The 21713-nt window shown below is 38.6% G+C and overlaps 1 protein-coding gene across 14 annotated transcripts in view; it reads right to left on the bottom strand.

Annotated features, from left to right (window-relative positions):
* setd5 (SET domain containing 5) overlaps positions 1-21713 on the bottom strand; it is a 215040-nt gene that overhangs the window by 151385 nt on the left and 41942 nt on the right. For 7 of the 14 annotated variants that reach the window (XM_059944763.1, XM_059944760.1, XM_059944772.1 and 4 more), the window contains exons 2-5: positions 18165-18207; positions 17338-17393; positions 12689-12867; positions 809-914 (exon numbers count right to left, since the gene is read on the bottom strand). In XM_059944763.1, the coding sequence (XP_059800746.1) occupies positions 809-914; positions 12689-12759 (177 nt within the window). In that variant the 5' untranslated portion in view covers positions 12760-12867; positions 17338-17393; positions 18165-18207. The remainder of the gene's footprint in view (positions 1-808; positions 915-12688; positions 12868-17337; positions 17394-18164; positions 18208-21713) is intronic. The other 7 variants (XM_059944761.1, XM_059944767.1, XM_059944766.1 and 4 more) reach the window with 2 other exon arrangements.

Raw genomic sequence — 21713 nt, 5'->3', positions numbered from 1 at the left:
GTGGTTGCTCCGTGCCATCCTGAAGTCAACAACCATCTCTTTTGTTTTGTTCACATTTAGAGACAAGTTGTTGGCTCTGCACCAGTCCATTAGCTGCTGCATCTCCTCTCTGTATGCTGACTCGTTGTTCTTGCTAATGAGACCCAACACGGTCGTGTCATCAGTGAACTTGATGACATGGTTTGAGCTGTATTTGGTACTGGTTTTATTATTGTCGCACATACCAAGACACAGTAAAAGGCTTGACTTGCATACAGATCAAATAGTTACACAGTGTACTAAGCTAGAATATGGTAAAACAATGCAGATTAAAAGTGTTAAAACCTATTGAAAAATATGCAGTGCAGGTCACCAATAAACTGCAAGATCATAACAATGTAGATTATGAGGCCAAGAGCCCAGCTTATTGAATAAGATATCCATTCAAAAGTCTGACAATGGGGAGGGGGAGGGAGAGTGGGTCATACCTCCTGCAGTTTCTTCTGGTCACATACAGAACATTGCCATACCAAGCCATTATGCATCCAGGCAGAATGCTTTCTGTAGTGCCTTAAAAAATGGTAAGGGTTAGGGTTAGAGGTGTTGGTGAGCCTTTTTCGGTCATATCAACATGCTTGGACCAGGACAGGTTATTGCCAATTCATACTCCTAAATTGTTCAAATAATTTCTTACAAGACTAACTACATTTTAGTCATATTTCAGGGGCAAATCTGGCAGTTTGAAATAACGTTCCTACAGTTTTGTTTTAAACCCACCAGAAAGAAATGTACATGATAATACCTGTTTGAACAGGACTTGTATACTTACTGCATAAGGCAAACCTCTGTATCCATGATGTTGAGCACTTCCATAGTTGTGATTTGAGTAGCTGTTCTTCTCAATAACTGCAGGACTAGCTTCCACTGACTCTGGGCTAAAACAGTCAAGCCAAAATATAAAAAAAAATTAGTTCTCTATTTTCCTGATAGTTTTGAAGTTCTATTTTGTTAAGGTCTAAATCAAATAAATTGTTTTCCTTCTTCCTCTTAGAGTCAAGAGTACCTCCTGCAAAAAGAAATTAATAAATACCTTTGGTGTTAGTACCCTTGCTCTTACTGTCATCTTAAAATAATAGTTTAGGTGTGTGAAAAAAGGTCACATCACCAGAAATTAAAAAAGACTTGGTTTTCCACACTGACACTAAAAAAGGTATTGTGTATTGTTGTATGATGATATTATTAATAAGCCAAGGATTCATGGGTTTTTGTGGGAGATCACTGCACACAAACTAGAGACCTATTAAATATATTTGAAACCATATGTCCATAATCATCTTTGGAATAACTTTAAATGAAAGGAATTATTAGAGTACATCTATATTGGTAGAGTATACGGTGACAATAGTCAATTTTTAAAGAGTGGTCAAAGGAATTCAATATTTGCTTCTGCTGCATCCTGTACACAGCAAGACGGAATGGCAAGATACTCATTGCTTTCCACCGATAAAAACTATTTGTACATTTTAAACCAAGGAACAGGGACAACAAAAAAGAACCAAAATTTTTCTTTCTGATCACAGGATCCCATTTCCTTAACTCACACCCAATCACGCTCACCAGTTTCCTGCAAGTACAAAGTTCAAAGTAAAATTGTCAAAGTACATGTATATCACCATAAGCAATCGAGATTAGTTTTCTTACGGGCATGCTCAATAAATCCATAACAGAATAATAACTATAACAGAATCAATGAAAGACTGCACCAACTCAGGTGTTCAGTGTGCAAAGAACAAACAGTGCAAATACAAAAGAAAGAAATAATAATAATAAGCAAGCAATAAATATCAAGAACATGTGATGAAGAGTCCATGAAAAAGTGTGTATAGCTTGTGGGAACATTTCATTGATGGGGCAAATGAAGTTATCCCCTATGGTCCAACAGCCTGATGGTTGAGGGGTAATAACTGTTTCTGAACCTGATGTGAAACCTGAGCCTCCTGCACCACCTTCTTGAGGGCAGCAACGAGAAGAGAGCATGACCTGGGCGATGGCTATCCCTGATAATGGATGCTGCTTTGCAGCACAACACTTTATGTAGATGTGCTCAATGGTTGGGGGAGGGCTTTTCCCATGACAGATCCATTACTTTTTGTAGGATTTTCTGTTCAAGGACATTGGTGTTTCCACATCAGGCTGTGATGCAGCCTCTCATTATACAACTACCACACATCTATAAAAGCCACTGCCCACCATCACCCAATACTTGAATGTACCTTGTCCAATTGTGGAGAATCCAAAGTGTCCCTACTACACTGGTGTAGACTGAATATTACCAGGCCACCAACAGTACACTGGGTCTAAAAGCTGTCAGGTTTCACAAAGATCAATGTCTCTAACATTCAGAAATATCAAAAACATTTTCAAATATTGATATTTTAAGAAGTATCCAATGACATAAATAATTAAATACATTAAAATAAACTGCTTTCTTGTTTACAATCTATCTGTCCAAGTGTTGGGGAAATCTCAGCACGATCGATCTTCACAACTATAAACTGATCCATTGATTTGTTGTATGGAAAAAATGAGACTACTTGCATTTAAAACAGGTAAACCTCTGGGTATCAAATTTTACCAACAAAATCTGGACAGTTAGATTGCTCACAATATCCAGTCAGTTACACTCTACACATAATATTCATCTCCATCTTACTCACATTGTTAATTCCTTCCCTGCATCTGATTGTCAATGTTTAACTAACATACAGTACTGGATGAGCAAAAAATGTACCCATTCAAATTTAAAATGAAGCTATTTAGCACTAGAAACACAAAATCCGAACCAAAGGTTCCAACGCTTTTACCAGTCTCCAAGCCAAAACCAGACTGCTCTCACACTGTGCCCTTTTTTAAAAAAAATCTCAAGTTGAAGTTTAGATCCACACTAAAAATGCACAGTGCCAATCACATACAATACCCAGAAGTGTAGAATTTTTAGCAATAAATGGCTGCAATCCAGTTTTTGTGAACTAAGTGCAGGATTTATGTATTCATGCTCAGTATTACTGCTACAGAACCAAGATTCAAGACTTTTGACATCATCTACTTGGAGGACAACTATCTTGAGCATTTTGAATAGATGAATATAAAATAATGAAGAATAGAACATTACAAAAATTATTACATTCCTAGTTCCAACTTAATCACCAGTTCACAATGGATGAATTTCTGAATTCTAGCAGAAGGAGACTTGCATCCATGAGTTACAGGAACAGAATTAAGCAATTCTGCCTAATTCTTCCATAACTTTGTCTAAAATGACAAGCCCCAGTGGAAGCCAACCCTGCTCACTCTCCACATTTCCCCATTTGTCCGAGGTTGCTTAGATGCCAAGCTTGCAATACCAAGCCACGTCAGAAATGGAAAAAAACTTTCTCTTCCCAGTTTATTTAAAAATTCTCCAAGAATTAATTCATCCTAGTTAATAAAATATCAGGTACAGTAAAGTCAATATAAAAGTACTAACTTAACCACGTTCTTCAATTTAAACAAGCCCTACATTACCATGAGCACAGAACAAATGATTCAAAAGCACACAAATTCTGATGTAACATGATAGATAGGCAGCATCACCTGGCTGGGCTGTTTAGAAAGAAGTGTCACATTCAGGTTACAGGGGAGATTTATGACCGAGATGGAAAAAAATATTCACCCAGTATTGTCTCTACAGAAGGACTCAGAGGCCAAGTCATTATTGAATAGAGTGGATTCTGATTAATTGGGGCAGCCGTTTATTTAGGACAACTCTTAGAAAACAAAAACAAATCAAGAAAATAGCTGGGATGCCCACTTATTTGGGACATACACTGCTTAACTGGACCAAGAGACAGTCACTCACGTGCACTTGTGTGGTCATTAGACACTACAAAATGCTTACAGTGAAGAATTGCATGTACTTGTTTTATGTTATCCATTTGGGCTGACAGACATCGATTCAAAAAGCAGTGATTTTTTGATCTTTTTTATTTTGACTTAAAAACATTTTTTGAGATCTTTGGCAGAAAAAGATTTGACACTAGCTGAAGAAATTACCCTAATGAATTAAATTAAATGCCTTCACCTAATACCAATCAACAGCTGGCAGAGATAACTGGAGTGCTGAATTCTACAACTGCATGCTTGATGCATCTGCAAGATAAAAGTGCGAGAAGAATGAGATTATGCAAAGGACAAGAGGGAACCAAAAATGAAAGCATGAAGGTAAGGATCCAGAAGCCCTAAATGGATTTCCATTGTAATTGGTCGAGGTATCGGTGTCAATGGAACAATATTAAAAAGCAAATCTGAGGAGCTAGCTAGCTAAGAAAATGGGTCACAAAGAATTTAAAACAACAGACAGTTGGTTGTCTTGATAGAAATGTAGGCCCCACAGTAAATTCAAGAAAGCACCTAGAAAGAAAGATAGTGTTAATGCTGCAAGTACAGAAACATGGAAATCTACAAAATTCCCTGATTTGCCTCAAAAGTTTTGTGTCGATGAAACAGGTCTTTTTTTTATCAAGCCATGCCTTTGCTATAAACCCATACTATCAGGTTCAAAGAAAGCAATGGATCGCATGATTGTATTGTTGTGTTCAAAAATATCAGGAACTGATAAAAAGAAATTGTTGGTTATTGGGAGAAGTAAAACTCTATGCTTTAAGGATCTAAGGATGGACAGCTTACCGATCAGTTACCAACGTATGCCAACATACACTCGACTAATTCCTCTGTTGGTAACCATTACAAAACAAAGTAAAACACAGTTTTATAAGTACTTAGTGTTCTAATATGTTGTTTTTTACTTAAATACATAATTTGTTACTCAGTTTAACAGTAGTTTGTCTTTCCTATACCTTTTTAACCATGTACATGAAACTTCGGATAATTGGGGCATTTGCTTAATTGGACCAAAATGTACTGGTCCTGATGTACCCCAATTAAATATAATCCACAGTATTATAAGGAGATAATTTCCAGGTTAGATGGGACTAGGTAAAACTGAATAGAATTGACTTTATTACTTACATCCTTCATGTACGTGAGGAGTAAAAATCTTTACATTACGTCTCCATCCAAATGTGCAGTGTGCAATTATAGTAATTTATAATTAATATTATGTTCAACAGGATAGCCTATATAACAGAAATATAGTTGAGACAGCATTTTATTAAGCAGTTTGATGGCCTGATGGAAGAAGCTGTCTCAGAGCCTGTTAGACCTGGCTTTTATTCTATGGTACTGTTTCCCAGATGGTAGCAGCCGGAGTTCATGTCTCCTGTCTTTTTAACACACCTGTCTTTTTAAATGTCCTGAATAGCGGGAAGTTCACATCTATAGATGTGCTGGGCTGTCCGCACCACTCTCTACAGAGTCCTCCAATTGAGGGAAGTACAGTTCCCAAACCAGGCATGGTATCAGGATGTTTTCAATCATGTCCCTATAGAAAGTTCTTAGAATGTGGGGGGACCATACAAAACTTCTTCAATCGTCTGAGGTACAAGAGGTGCTGTTGTGCCTTCTTCACCCCACAGCCAGTATGTACAGAACACGCGAGATCCTCAGCGATGTTTATACCGAGGAACTTAAAGCTGTTCACCTTCTCAACCCCAGACCCATTGATGTCAATAGGGGTTAGCCTGTATCCATTCCTCCTGTAACCAGCTCCTTTTTTTTTGCAACATTGAGGGAGCCACTTTATCAGGGTGATGACTTCCTCTCTGTAAGCTGGCTCATCATTATTTGAGATTGGGCCAATATAGTGCTGACAGCAAATTTAATTAGCAGATTGGAGCTGTGGGTGGCAACACAGTCATGGGTATACAGAAAGTAAAGGAAGGGGCTTAGGACACAACCCTGAGGAGCATCTGTGTTGAGGGCTAGAGGGACAGAGGTGAGGGAGCCCATTCTTACCACCTGCCACGGATCTGACAGGAAGTCCAGAATCCAACTACACAAGGTAGGGTGAAGGCCGAGATCTCTGAGCTTCTTGTCAAGCCTGGAGGGAATTATGGTATTGAATGCTGAATTGTAGTCCAAGAACAGCATTCTCACATAAGCATCCCTCTTCTCCAGATCAGTAAGAACAGTGTGGAGAGCTGTGGCTATTGCATCATATGTCAATTGGTTGCGCTGCTAGGCGAACTGCAGGGGTCCAGTATGGGTGCTAGCATGCCGCAGACATAGTCCTTGACTAGTCTCTCAAAAGCATTTGCTTATTAATGAGGTAAATGTGACAGGACGCTAGTCGTTCAGACGTGTTACGTTGGCCTTTTTGGGTACAGGGACATCATGCTCTCATTTTTTTTTATTTCTGTCTGGGACTACCAGTTTTGGAATTGTGAAAAAATGGAGCCTAAAGAGTAGAGATAATTAAACTTACATAAAGAAATCTAAAGCAAGAAAAATAAATTTGGGAAATCTATTTATCAACTTTACATATAAAAATTATGACTATTTAGGAATGATACACCTTCTGGTAGAGGCTACATCGTTCTTTTAACAGACAACTGTTTTCTGTCCATTTATCGTAATGATCAGATTTAACTCATATCAAATAATGCCATGGTGGCCAGCAGTTTGCACAATGCAATTACTGCTTGGGGCATCAGAGTTCAGAGTTCAATTCCGATGTCATCTGTGTGGAGGTTACACATCCTCCCCACAGAATGTGTGGATTTTTTCCTGGAGTGGTCCTCCCACACTTGAAAGACTTACCGGTTAATTGGTCATTGTAAATTGTCTTGTGATTAGGTTAAGTTAAATCAGGCGTTGCTATGTGCCGCATTTCAAAGAGCCAAAAGGGCCCAGCTGGCACTCTATCTCAATAGGAATGATGATGATGAAATTTTCAGCTGGGGTCCTTACCACAAACCAGCTCTTTTGGGTACAGAATAACAGAACAAACACACCAGTTAAAAGTGGTGATTACACTAATATCTTCAGTTTAAACAGGCCTCATATAAGAGTAGAAACTTGGCAACTTTAGTACAAAAGGTGAATCATGATGAACTACCAGTAGATGGCAGCAGGTTATTTGTAATTTGTAGCACAGGGTGCACTTTAATAAGATAGCGGGGCTTGAAGAATGAATAGTCATACAGTTATCAATACATTCTTCCCAGTAAAACAAATTTATTCCAAACTGTGTTCAATTAAAATAATTTAATTTCTTTAGCTTCTGTCTGCTATCCACTCTCACTATGAAATCAGAAGGCATTGGGTTGATACAACTAATTCTGCAGACAAATAACTAGGAATCATGACACCGCCAGTGCCACTCCAAAGGCTTTTTGAGGAAGGACAATCAAAAATAATGAGCACTGAGGGGCTGGGTCCTATAAGACCAGAAGACATAGAAGTACACCATTTGGCCCATCAAGTCTGCTCTACCATTCCATCGTGGCTGATCCATTATCCTTTTCAATCCCGTTCTCTTGCCTTCTCCCTGTAACCTTTGATACCTTTACTATTCAAGAACCAATCAAGTTCCACTTTAAACACAATCACATGGCCTCCACAACTGCCTGTGGCAATGTCTTCCACAGGTCACTTACCTTCTGGCTAGAAAAAACGGTTCCTCATCTCTGTTCCAGATGGACATCCCTCTGTTTTGAGACTGGAACCAGCCTCATTCATTATAGTTACATTATAGTATACTAGACTCACTCATTCACCCTCTCCACACCTACACAATCTAGGCCAATTGAACACTTCCTGGAAGTATAGTTTGAGAAGGAAATATGAATGGCTTTGTTATGTTATAACTAGAACAATAATATTATGGTATTTTAAAAAATGTATGGAAGACACATTTTCCTCTAACATAATGACATTTTTAAATAAATGCTGCTGGCCAGCACAGTCCAAGCTCCAGGACTATGTGCTGACAGGTGCGCTGAAGCTCTGTGCAGCTACTGCAAAGGGTCTGGGGGGAAGGACCACGGGGTACAGAGGGGTTGAGTCCTTTCTCAAACATCTTTTAGGTATTTGTTTAAAAAAAAACATAAATGGCATTGGTGCTTAGTAAGATCATGGCTTTGATGGCACAGCAAAGGTATTGATTTGATGGCAAAATTAATGCAAGACATATTTATTAGTGAATTTCCTGCATATACGTTTTTTGGGAAAAAGGTACACTTTTACAATAAGATGATAAGGAAAGATCTTGTCCACCTCTCAGGCTGGAATAAAAGATCAAAAGACTCATCTGCAAAGCAAAATAGTCATGTCCTGGATAATAATTATCCTTGGGCACCGTCACAAAGAATTTAAACATTAATGTGGCAATAATCAGTTAGGAATTATTTCTTTCTTTCTAGAGAGTATAATGCATGGTTTATTTGTCGCAATTCTTTCAAGCTGCTTCTCAATCCCTATCAGTGCTATGAATTGCATATTTGTATTATTACTAACACCTGCAAAATTTCAATTCCATTAACAAAAGAAAACAAAAAGTTTGGTTAATTAACAGGCCTTTAATGGATAGAAAACTTGTTTCACTTTATCCAGTAAAAAAAGGCTGCAGGTACCAGAATGTCACCAAACAATGCTAAATGCAGCCATTTTTTTACAACAGTGTTAAAGACAGAGAGTACGTTGTTCCAGTTACAATGTTTTTAGGCACCATGAGGATCTAAAATCAAACTTGATTTGCTAAAATCAGTGGTATGTTTGAATAGTATGAACAGGGACATCTAGCTTTTATCAGGTGAAATTTTATAACAATTTCCAAGGGATCTGCACAATATATTTGTCAAAAGAAAATTATGCATTACATAAGCAGATAGTCATGAGTTCAAATACAACTAAGCTTCAGTATAAAAACAAGAAATGCAAGCATATTGTTCCAGCAAATCTTTACATATTCCTTATAAACAAATCACTGCAAAAATTGAATTCATCTTCTGCTACATCTGATGAATTCTGCTGAAGATTTTAGCTTTATATAAAAATATCAAGGAAAGTTTACTGAGAAAAGTCACAACAAGATTCTCATTCTGATCGCAAAACTTAACAGGGCTCTGCATTCACCTCCTCTTAACAAAGACATTGAAGTGAACAAAATCTTCTCATGGCTGCAATGAGAACCAGAGCTGCATGGATGCAATGCAGGATGTACTTGGTACATCAGTAGGATATACTTTATTCTACACTTGCCCTGGGCTAGAACCGAAATTTAACTTCAGAGGAGAAGACTTCAAGTTCTTTGACATAATTTTTCTCGAGTAGGCTGAAGATGTTACACTTTGTTACTGCTCTGCCACGAATAACCTGATAGATAAAAGGGCATTTCAGATTGCTTGCCAAGGAATCAACTTTAAGCTGACATATCTTATGGTCATATAGTCTTATGACAACATACAGAATAATCAGTCAAAATTGTTTGACCAAGCTTATTAATTTTTTGATGTAACTGAACAAGTGGCAATTTCAAAATGCCTTCAATACCTCATCCTAGAGCAGACTTGGGTTCTTGCAGCAAAAATATAGCTTATCCCATTGGACAAGGATGGAAGTGGTCTTCCACAGGGGCTGTTGGCTTGCCTATTGCTATATACCATTGGTTTGGATGATCAGACAGGTGTAATACTTATTTCACTTGCAGGGATAGTACCAGGAGGGAGATTATATGGGAGGAACAAATGGACAAGAGAATCAAGGAGCGAGCAATCATGCAGAAACTGGAGAATGGGGCAAAATAAAGATACAGATAGGTGGAAGTTGCAGAGAATAATGTGCTGGATGCAGAGGCCAGGACAAGATGATCATGAGGATCACTGGGGTCTCTCTTCCACCCTGAGATATTTATCAGCACTGAATATGCAAGGCCCTTAGCATAACCTATGATGATCATTAATAATAAATAAGAAACACAGGAAAAACTCCTTATCAGATAAGAATTGGAATCCTCAAAACATTAAAAACAGGGATGCATTTAAAGCAGACAGGGAAACTGCAAAAGAGAAAGGAATAAAATGGAGGCTGATATGATGCATTTAATGCAATGAAAAACAGCTGGGCCAAATGCTCCACTTATGCTTTGTAATCTCTATATTGACAAGTTGTGATATACAGCATAAATTGAATGCTGGTTTTATTAGGAAACGTGGGCTACCAAGAACTCTCAGGCTGGCTTGATTGCCTTAACAAGTCTGTGAGCAATTCCTTAGAGTCTATGTTTAACAATGCAGTGTGATATCTCTTCTGCTATAGCTGGAAAATCCAATGGAGTGGGTGACTGAATGATACTACATGCATAAAAGGACATTCGCTTTGCCGACAAGAATAGAAACACAGTACCTTTTAAATGAGCTCTGGTTCATGAAATACAGAAAATTAACACAGCAAGCAAGGGCTGGACATGGTCTTTAGATCAAGGAGTACAGCGGGAAGAAGTGACATAACAAAGGCTCTGTAGGCAAGGTATGTGCCTGTCATTCTACTCAAGTTATAAACCACTCCATCTCACTGAAGCAAATACCATTCTCAGGATTTAACAAAGCAGTGTTAACACTCTGCATTCCTATACTGCATTAGATTCCAATTGCCTCACATAGTGAGTATCACATCCTGATACACACTGTACTCAAAATGTAAGATGTAAAATGTAGCCATTTCAGATCAGGTTTTCTGAACTTGTATGTCAATGTTCCATCAGCTAACCATTCTAATATTAATCTGTAACTTTAGGCCCATCTTCTCCCACCAGCACACTCATTTCTCCTCCCACACTCTACTCACTATCACATTCAAATCATCAAGTAACTGTTTTCCTTGCTTCAAAGTGAATCTATAAAGGTGGCAGAAAAATGATGGGGATGAAGTGTGGGGTCCTTTCAAAAATATATATAAAAAAAAATTAGCCTGTGGAAGACTCGTATCAAACTAAAATCACATAACGTTCACTAACGGTTTTGAAACTAAATCCCAGAACAGACAAATTTATTATCCTCTCCAGGTAAAAGGGCATCAGATTAATACTCAGGAGTTCTGCCAATGTTTTCCACTTGAAGGCAGAACAAAAGCCATGTCTGAACTCTATAAAAAAGTGCAAACAAACTGTTGAGTATAGGAATACCTTATGTTTCCTTAATATTCCAAATAACAGAAAAAAACTTGAAACAGTTATAATGCAGGTTTATCTGTACCCATCTCTGAACAAAGTAGTTAGAGGATCTATTCTTACAAACATACACATTTTCTTTTGCACACAAACATAGAGTTTATGCAAATAATCTTACACAATAGGTACTCAACACCCAACAGGGTGTAACTGAACACCCTGCACCGATCTGGTCTGAGCCCATAATTTACAGTAATGAATCTAAATTTAGTACTAATTCCTGTTTTTAGTGCACCCCTAGTTGAAACATGATCCTGTAATCAGACCACACATTCCCTCCTTTCAAGTTTAGCAGCAGGATAATGTACTGGAATAGGACTATTAATGTATGGATAAAATAAACATGTTTCAGGCACAGGGTACATCATAGTGAATACAAAAGAATATACCCTATCATCAGGATAACTATATTAAACTTCACTGAGAAGTTAACTATATTAAACTTCACTGAGCTCAGCTATGACACACACATGATTTCTTCAATCTCCAGCACTATAATTACTCTAATACTTAGTTTCTACTTAGAGGTTCAAAATGATTGAATAAATAAAAAAATGGAATTTAAATATTGGTGGAGTTCTTTCAAGATAATACACTGAACATTCATACAGCTTCTGGTGTTCAAAACCAAGCTGCATAGGTAACACGGAACTATGGTGGTTCCCTATAACTTTTGGAAAGAACGGGAAATATCCCAAAATAAATAGAAAGCCACATTCCATTCGATTTTGAAGAAATACATTCTTATTTAGCCTAATTGTCAAGTAATTTAAGCGATACCAAAGACAGTGGCAAGCAAATAAATTTGTTGGGGAGAAATGGAGCAGGAGGAAAGGATTTATGCAATTGTGCATAAAATTGGCCCAAGGTATGAAATGGAGCACTTGGACGACATGGGCTTGAATGGAGCCAGTGGCCTGGTTGAAGGAGGAATGGATCAGATCCGTTTCCTACTGTTGGAGAGCAGCTAAGTTCAAGCATCTAAATACAGAATGGAGTACAGATTTTGGAAGCAAGATGATAATTGAAAGCTGATGAGCACCAATAATATTTCAAAGGTTTGCATGATTAAATCCTATGCATTGGTTGATCAGCTGTGTTGGTTAACAGGATTTCTGTACCATGAAACATGTTCGCTGTGTTTAACTACTGATTCAGAATTTGCTGTTAAAAAGGTGCATTTAGATAAACATTACAAACACTTTTAGCACTTACAGGATAAAAAGATTGGTAGTGGGAAAAGGTGGGGAAGGAAATGGTAAAAAGATAAAGTAATAAACAATTAGTAATTAAAAAAGATACAACAGCATCACTGGTGAAATAGCATGGCTATGACCAAGGAAGTCACTGGTCCTTAAGACAGCAATATCTTCTTAACCATTGAAATTATTCAATTCTTTTAGAGCTTATTACAGCTTATTACTTTAATATGCACCCATAATTATAATAGCAATGTATTCATTTAATACTCTGGTCCACAAATATAAAAATCTCTTTCCCTAACTCTTGCTCATCCACATCTTCCAGTATCTTTACTGTACTCACTCTGATCCAGCAGCCATATCAGAGTATGAAGTATCTGGTGTAGTAACTCCAAGTGGAATTACTATGCTCATGACGTCCAACACCGAGTTGTGTTTATCACGGGGTCCGAAGCAAAATGCCTGACCACACCGAGGCCGAACAGCCGCAGTGTCGTGTGCAGATCATGGACATGAGGGAAACTGTAAAATAAAGGAAGATCAATAAATTGAACAGTTTAGATAGATAAAATTCTCATTCATCATATTCTGGGAACATTAGTATTATCATTGTGAAACAAAACAGTAATGCTTCAAGACAAAATAAAATCAATGGCATTTTACCACCACACACTTCAATACTCATATCTAATATATTATCTAAGGGACACAAAAGGCTTCAGATGCTGGATTCTGGAGTAAAAAGAAACACACTCATGGAGGACCTCAGCAAGTCAAGCAGCACCTATGAAGGTCAGCTATGGAACATCACCTATATCCTTTTGCCTTCACAGATGCTGCTCGACTAGCAGAATTTCTCGATCAGTTTGTGATTTGTTTTCAGAGTTACTGCAAGTAAATATTTTAGAAGGTGCCTGAGAATCTTGTACCCAGTTGATAAAAGATGCCCTTGAAAATCCTGACTCATGTGAAGGACCATTAATAGATTTAAGAACAACTTGTCTAGCTTTTCTCCCCCCACTGACAACACCACAGAAAGTCCGCGCTATGTTAAAAGTCATACTATCAAAGCATGTGATCTCGGCCCAAAACGCTGACTGCTCATTTCAACGGATGCTGCCCGACCTGCTGAGTTCATCCAGCTTTTGTACGTGTTAATTTGACCACAGCATCTGCAGTATACTTTGCGTTTAGAGGATTGGCTGATTGGTAGGAGGCAGCAAATGGGAATAGAAGGAAACTTTTCTGGGTGGATGCCAGTGGCTAGTGGTGTTCCACAGGGGTCGATGTTGGGTCAACTTCTTTTTATGTTGTATATAAATGATTTAGATGATGGAAGAGATGCTTTGTTACCACGTTTGCTGATGATATCAAGATTGGTGGAGGGGCAGGTAGTGTTGAGGAAACAAGGAGGATACAGAAGGACTTAGACAGATTTTGAGAATGGGCAAGAAAGTGGCAAATGAAATACAATGTTGGAAAATGCACAGTCATGCACTTAGTAGTAGAACCAAATGTGCGGACTATTTTCTAAACGGAGAAAATCCAAAAATCCAGGATGCAAAGGGACTTAGGAATCCTTGTGCAGAACACCCTAAAGATTAATTTGCAGGTCGAGTCAGTGGTGAGGGAGGCAAATGCCATGTTAGCATTCATTTCAAGAGGACTAGAATACAAGAGCAAGGATTTGATGCTGAGGCTTTATACTTCTGCATCAAATCTACGCTGTAAGTACAGTGTAGCCGCGTACCCTACGCCGTAGCCTGACGCATACCTCTCCAAAAATGTAACTACATGTTGTGGCAACACAGACCGCAACTGTAATCGGTCCACTTGGTAGAATCGCATTTACAGTTGTTTCATCTTCTCCATCATTTTCGAATTGACAGAGAAGAACATGAGTTGGAAAACAGACCAAATCGAGGCGAGGTTAATTGAGGAAGTCCGAAAATGTGTACATACGAACACAAAGAAACTCAACAGAGTGGCACAGAAACCCCACCACCAACCAGCGTTTTGGTGGTTAATTGCAGAGTGACGCAGACACACCAACACACAAGTATAAATGCTCACAACAGCGTAGAGCCTACGCAGAAGTATAAATCAAGTTTTATAAGGCACTGGTGAAACCTCACCTTGAGCGTTGTGAAGAGCTTGGGGCCCCTCATCTTGGAAAAGATGTGCTGGCATTAGAGAGGGTGCAGAAGAGGTTCACAAGGATGATTCCAGGGAGGAAAGGGTTATCATATAAGGAACGTTTGATTGCTCTGGGTCTGTACTCAATAAAATTCAGAAAGATAAGGGTGGAATCCATTGGAACCTTTTGAATGTTGAAAGGTCTAGACAAAGTAAATGTGGAAAGAATGCTTGCCATGGTGGGAGAGTCTAGGACAAGAGGGCACAGCGTCAGGATAGAGGGGAACTCTTTCTAAACAGAGATGCAAAGAAATACCTTTAGCCAAAGGGTGGTGAAGTTGTGAAATTTGTTGCCATGTACATCTGTGGAGGCCAGGTCATTGGGTGTATTTAAGGCAGAGTCTGACTGGTTCTTAATTGGACATGGCATCAAAGGTTACATTGAGGCGGCTGGTAACTGGGGTTGAGGAGGAGAGAAAAAAAAGGATCAGCCATGACTGAATGGCGAGGTAGACTCAATTGGCCAGATGGCCTAATACTGCTCCTATATCTTATAGTCTCAAGTTTGTGGCCTTCTGTTGCTGTAGCTCATCCACTTCAAGATTCAATGTGTTATTTGTCCAGAGATGATCTTCTGCAAATCACTGTTGTAACATGGTTATCTGAGTTACTGTCGCTTTCCTATCAGCTTGTACTAGTCTGGCCATTCTCCTCTGACCTCTTTCATTAACAAGGCACTTTGCCAACAGAACTGCTGCTTACTGGACGTACTTCCCCCCCTCCCCCACACCATTCTCCATAAACTCCAGCCACTGTAGATCATATTTCTTCCCCATTCTGAAGTTTATTCCGAACAACAATTGAACTGCTTGACCATGCCTGCATCATTTTGTGCATGGTGTTGCTGCAACATGATTGGCTAATGAGCTATTTGCATTAAGCGTACAGCCATACCTAATAAATTGGCCACTGAATGTAAGTGGTCTCGATGACATGAAGGGCATAATTGGAAAGTGATAATACTGTCTATACCACTTCTGAAAAGGCAGAGAGAAGCACGGAACTAGTAGCTGGTGAATTATCCTTGCAGGGTAACTGGGAAAAATTTCTTTTCTAGAATAAGGTTGAAGTAAGCAGCCAGGGTACTGCTGAGGACATATGAGGTGTTGATGAGATGACTATCAATATACCTGATATTGATCTTGCCTTGAGGTCAATAATAAAATAGAACAGTGTTTCAGGCTAAGGACTGGGCATTAACGGTGTTGTGTACTTAGTAAACTTCTTTAATAACTAGGCAGTGAATTTGCATATACTCAGTGCCTTTCACATTGCAACATTCCAAAGAGCTTTACAATCAGTGAGTTATTTTGAAATAGTTTTTTTTGTGTGGAGAAAATGCATTGAGTGGGAGAGTTAACAAAAGTGAGATGGTGTTTATTTAGAAGTAGTGATACCATTCAATTTTAAAAAGATGTAAGGGATTAGCTATTGGTGGGTCATCAGGTGTCTGTAGATGCCAATCTGGGATCCACATATTTTTGTGGAATGGATATGAGGAAGTGGTGCTTGTGGTTAGTGGCTGGTCTTTTGGTTCTTCAGTCTCTCATTGCAGCCGTTGCTTATTCTCTGCAGCAGAGTGGAGGTCACTCTAATATAGGGCAGCTCCCTCTTGATCAGATTTCCTCCAAGTGCATCTACTGTATGAAAGGTCTTCCCAGTTTTTAGATGTGATGAATTCCTTCAAGCTGATGTTGATATTATCTTTAAAGCATTTCCTTTGCCCACCAGGGCTCACTGGCCTTCCTTCAAGTGGGAGTAAAGGACCTGCTTGGGGAGACTGCACGCAGCTGACATGAACAGCATTTCCGCCACAATAAAGCAACACCAACTCCAAACGATAGGTTATGTCATTCCAGTGCCTAACTCACATCTCCTCAAACAGATCCTTCAGTTTTTAGTAAGCATGTTAATACATAGCTGTAAAAAAAAATAGAATTTGAAATTTCACCAACACTTACAAGACAAGGTTCGGTGCAGACCATACATTATGAAAACAGAGCAAAGTGAAGTTAAACTATATACTACATATTTCTGCCACAAGAGGAGATTGACACAGTTAAAACTATATTGAATGCAAATCTGTGAAATGCTGAAGGGTTACTGGTAAAGTCTTGGACCAAAATGTTCCGAAAAAATTGGTGTTGTTGTGTTTGACTTTGTGACCTTAGGTACTTATGTTTGGTATTCAATTTATTCCCAATCTTGGAGTCAGATCACTAGAATCCAGAAAGGAGGAAGCATGATCAGGTGGGAAAAGAAAATACGGCATTAAATTCTCTCTTACATCAACAATGAAATGATTTGACAATACTGCAATGATAGTTACCAGTGATCTTTCTCAGCTGGGAAGGTGGAAATGGATATAGCATTATGTACATATTTTTTTGTGTCAGTTGGATTAGGATAGTAGTCGTAGACCATACTGTTTCAATAAGATCAGGGAAATAACATCAAACATTCTAAGAGCAAAGGTTTAGATAATAAATACACTAAGTATTTAAAGCACTATTCTATTTGATCAAAACATCATGTTTAATGACAAAATGGCTGCTTAACTTTATAAGTCTTAAACTCTGCAGATTATATAACAATTTATACTACACGCAACAGGGAGCTAAAATGTAAAGCATGGAGCTCAAGGGCTTGCAAAATGCTTACATCTAACTGTTGGACTTATTTTGGACCTTATTCAAATCCACCATTTTGCCTTAGTTTAAAAATTATTTGGTTTGTAGGCTACCATGTACCCGATGTCTTTGGTGACACAGTTAGGAACTAATTCAACCAACTTACCAGCACATCTGTCACTGTATCTGTCCTGGGGGAGGATGAAGACCAGCAAAAGCAGCCTAATTGAGAAAGGACATGAGCCTAATCATTTACAAACAGCAAAATGAAACAAATTTATCCTCTTCAGAAGGATTCACTCAAAATAATGTAGCTTTTCCCCAACTTCTATAATGCAAAGTGGCAATATATCAAGTTATCAAGGTTTTGTTTAATTAGTGACAGGATTACTCAAAGACATTTTACATAGAACGTTCTTGTTTCACTAACTTAGGCATTTCTAATCAATGGGATGATACAAGCAGCTGCTGCATTTATTTTACTGTGCTAACAGTCACTGTCAGGTTTGGGGAATACTAATTTTTATTTTTCTTCCTGTTGTAAATTAGTAAGCAGATTGATCAGGCTTCCCACCTACATGGATGCACAGATGCATTCATTATCCAACTAGTGCTCAATTACCCAGAAAATTTAATTATATAGTTTTTCTACTTCAAATAAGAAAAATTAGTCTCTTGCATTGCTATTGGGATTGAAGCAACTAACTGAACACAGTACCAAGGCAGAATAAAAGGCAGGAGTGAGGGGTACAAAACCGCACAAAAAAGTACAAAAACATTGCTTCTCAAATATTAATAACATAAGAAAATAAATAGATCTCGTTCAGCAAATTTTTAAGAACATTGCTGACCTGTAACCTGTTATAAGATACCTTTACCTTTTTCCCTAGTTACAAATATATATCAAAGTCAAAACATTAAAAATCTACCATTAATCTTATTTTTGAAGCATTCCAATTTTCCACCATCCTCTAGAAAACAATTATTTTTTACCTTCATTCCTGAAAGCTCAATTCTTAGACTATTCATGCTGACCCTGGAATACACAGACAGTAAAATCAAATTCTCCAGAAGTCCTCTAAGTTCCCCTTTGAATAAAGAAAACTTCAAATAAATGATCCTTTAATCTAAATTTTGAATCATTCATTCTTAGTTTATGCAATCTTTCAAGCAATTACATTTGTAATTCAGGTAGAGCTGTTAAATTGATGAGGTACCCATTCTAAATCCAATACATCTTTCCTATGATGTTATGAGCAGTCCCATCCGAAATGTGGTCTAACTCAGAATAAGAATCAGGTTTATTATCACCGGCGTGTGACGTGAAATTTGTTAACTTAGCAGCAGCAGCTCAATGCAATACATAATATAGAAGAGAGAAAAAAAATAGTAAATCAATTACAGTATACATTGAATAGATTAAAAACATGCAAAAACAGAAATACTGTATATTAAAAAAGTGAGATCTGTCCAAGGGTTTAATGTCCATTTAGGAATCGGATGGCAGAGGGAAAGAAGCTGTTCCTGAATCACTGAGTGTGTGCCTTCAGGCTACTCTATGTCCTACTTGATGGCAACAGTGAGAAAAGGGAATGCCATGCATGCTGGAAATCCTTAATAATGGACGACGCCTTTCTGAGACACTGCTCCTTGAAGATGTCCTGGGTACTTCGTAGGCTGGAACCCAAGATGGAGCTGACTAGATTTACAATCTTCTGCAGCTTCTTTCAGTCCTGTGCAGTAGCCTCCCTACACCAGATAGTGATGCAGCCTGTCAGAATGCTCTCCATGGTACATCTGTAGAAGTTTTTGAGTGTATTTGTTGACATACCAAATGTCTTCAAAATCCTAATGAAGTATAGTTGCTGTCTTGCCTTCTTTATAACTACATTGATATGTTGGGACCAGGTTAGATCCTCAAGAGATCTTGACACCCAGGGACCTGAAACTGCTCACTCTCTGCACTTCTGATCTCTCTATGAGGATTGGTATGTGTTCCTTCATCTTACCCTTCCTAAAGTCCACAATCTGCTCTTTCGTCTTACTGATGTTGAATGCTACGTTGTTGCTGGGACACCATTCCACTAGTTGGCATATCTCATTCCTGTACGCCCTCATCTCCATCTGAGGTTCTACCAACAATGGTTGTATCATCAACAAATTTACAGATGGTATTTGGGCTATGCCTAGCCACACAGTCATTTGTATATAGAGAGTACAGCAGTGGGCTAAGCACATACCCTAAGTGTGCCAGTGTTGATAGTCAGCAATCCACACAGATTGTGGTCTTCCGGTTAGGAAGTCAAGGATCCAAATGCAGAGGGAGGTACAGAGGTCTAGATTCTACAACTTCTCAATCAGGATTGTGGGAATGATGGTATTAAATGCTGAGCTACAGTTGATGTACAGCACCCTGACAGAGGTGCTTGTGTTGTCCAGGTGGTCTAGAGCCATGTGCAGAGCCATTGAGATTGTGTCTGCTGTTGACCTATTGTGGCGATAGGCAAATTGCAATAGGTCCAGGTTCTTGCTAAGGCAAGAGTTCAGTCTAGTCATGACCAACCTCTCAAAGCATATCGTCACTGTAGATGTGAGTGCTACTGAGCGAGAGTCATTAAGGCAGCCCACATTATTCTTCTTTGGCACTGGTATAATTGTTGCCTTTTTGAAGCAAGTGGGAACTTCTGCCTGCAGCAGAGCGAGGTTGAAAATGTCCTTGAATACTCCCACTAGTTGGTTGGCACAGGTTTTCAGAGCCTTACCAGGTACTCCACCTGGATCTTGCATCTTGCAAGGGTTCACTCTCTTTAAAGACAACCTAACATCTTAGATCACAGGGTCATCAGATGCAGCAGGAATCTTAACACCTGTAGTTGTTTTCTCCCTTTCAAAGTGGGCATAGAAGGCGTTGAGTTCATCTGGTAATGAAGAATTGCTGCTATTCATGCCATTGGGTTTCACTTTGTAGGAAGTAATGTCTTGCAAGCCCTGCCAGAGTTGCTGTGCACCTGCTGTCGCCTCGAACCTCATTCGAAATTGTCTCTTCACCTTTGAAAGAGCCCTCCGCAAATCATACCTGGTTTTCTAGCACCTTGGTCACCAGAATTGAATGCCACAGATCTAGCCTTCAGCAGAGGACGTGCTTCCTGGTTCATCCACTGCTTTTGTTGGGAATGTATAGTTAAGTCTTTGTGGGCACACATTAATTTACACAGGTTTTAATAAAGTCGGTAATAACTACAGAATACTCATCCAGGTTCGAAAATGAATCCCTGAATTGGGACAGCACTGAAATATTTGTGCACCAAAAAGAGTTGTTCATGTGGAATACTCCACCTGCTCTGCTTTTGAGAGACTATTGATCTATCCCAACAGTGCATAGTAAATCTGTCAATCTGAATCGCCTCATCCAGTACAGAAGGGGTTAATCAGGATTCCATGAAACATAGGACACACGCTGTTCCAATGTCCCTCTGATACAGCAGCTTAGCTCTTTTATTTGTATGGTACAGGATAGCCATTCTTTTAATCGGTCAGGCGCAAGGCCTGTGATTCAACAGGTCTTATGTATGCAGATCCCAAATCACTTTCGATCATTAATGCTTCTAGCTTTTCCTCAAAATGCTTCATGCTTTATACAAATCACACAAAACAAGTTTTCTCGTATTTTTCTCAAATTGGAAGGCACCTATTCCAAGTTTCAAATGGAAACTGAGAATGCCTAATTCCCAAGATATTTCTTAATGGTGTAGATTCAAATTCAATATAGCATTTTCAATAAGGAAAATCAGTAATACATATCTAATCAAACAGACGTAGGGCTAATTGGAATGTACTTTCAAAGGACTAGCATGGGCTGAATGGCCAACTTCTATATTGTAAGTATAAAACATTAGGTTTTTGAAGTAAAAGTTACAAATGTCAATTAACACTGAATCACAGCTTTCATCATTGTGAATCTATTGATGCATGACAAAATACATAATTCCTTAAACAATTATTTCTTGATATCAGGGAAATTATCCAAATGGCCCAAACTGTAAGATATGATGGATACATGTGTACACACAATCGCCTTTCAGTCAGAAACTTTAAATATACAATGCTCCAAAACTATTCAGTCCTCAACCCTTGGTTCACATAAATGAGAATTACAACCAGGGATTTTGATCAATTTAACTGGAAACATTTATTTGTGAATCACATGCTTATCTTTTCACAGAGCCCAAAAAACAGGGAAAATTGTAAAGCATGAAAGACTAAAATTCAAAACTGAGAAGTCAGCAGTTTAAAAGTCATCCATCCCTCTTTGCTCAGCATTTAGTTGAACGACCTCTTGTAGCTATTAAAACCAGTAGTCTTTTTGGTCAGGTCTCTATTACCTTCACACAATGTGATGGAGCAAGATTTGCCCATTCCTCCTTACAAAATTGCTCAGGTTATGTCAGGTTAGTTGGGGTACTGCAGTGGACAGCAATTTTGAGCTCATGCCCGAGATATTCGATTGGGTTAAGGTCAGGATTCTGACTGGGCCACTGAAAG

Source organism: Hypanus sabinus, chromosome 19 (assembly GCF_030144855.1).
Source record: "Hypanus sabinus isolate sHypSab1 chromosome 19, sHypSab1.hap1, whole genome shotgun sequence".
Classification (NCBI taxonomy): domain Eukaryota; kingdom Metazoa; phylum Chordata; class Chondrichthyes; order Myliobatiformes; family Dasyatidae; genus Hypanus; species Hypanus sabinus.
Note: the sequence above shows the minus strand (reverse complement) of the source record. Positions and strands in the feature narration are given on the sequence as shown.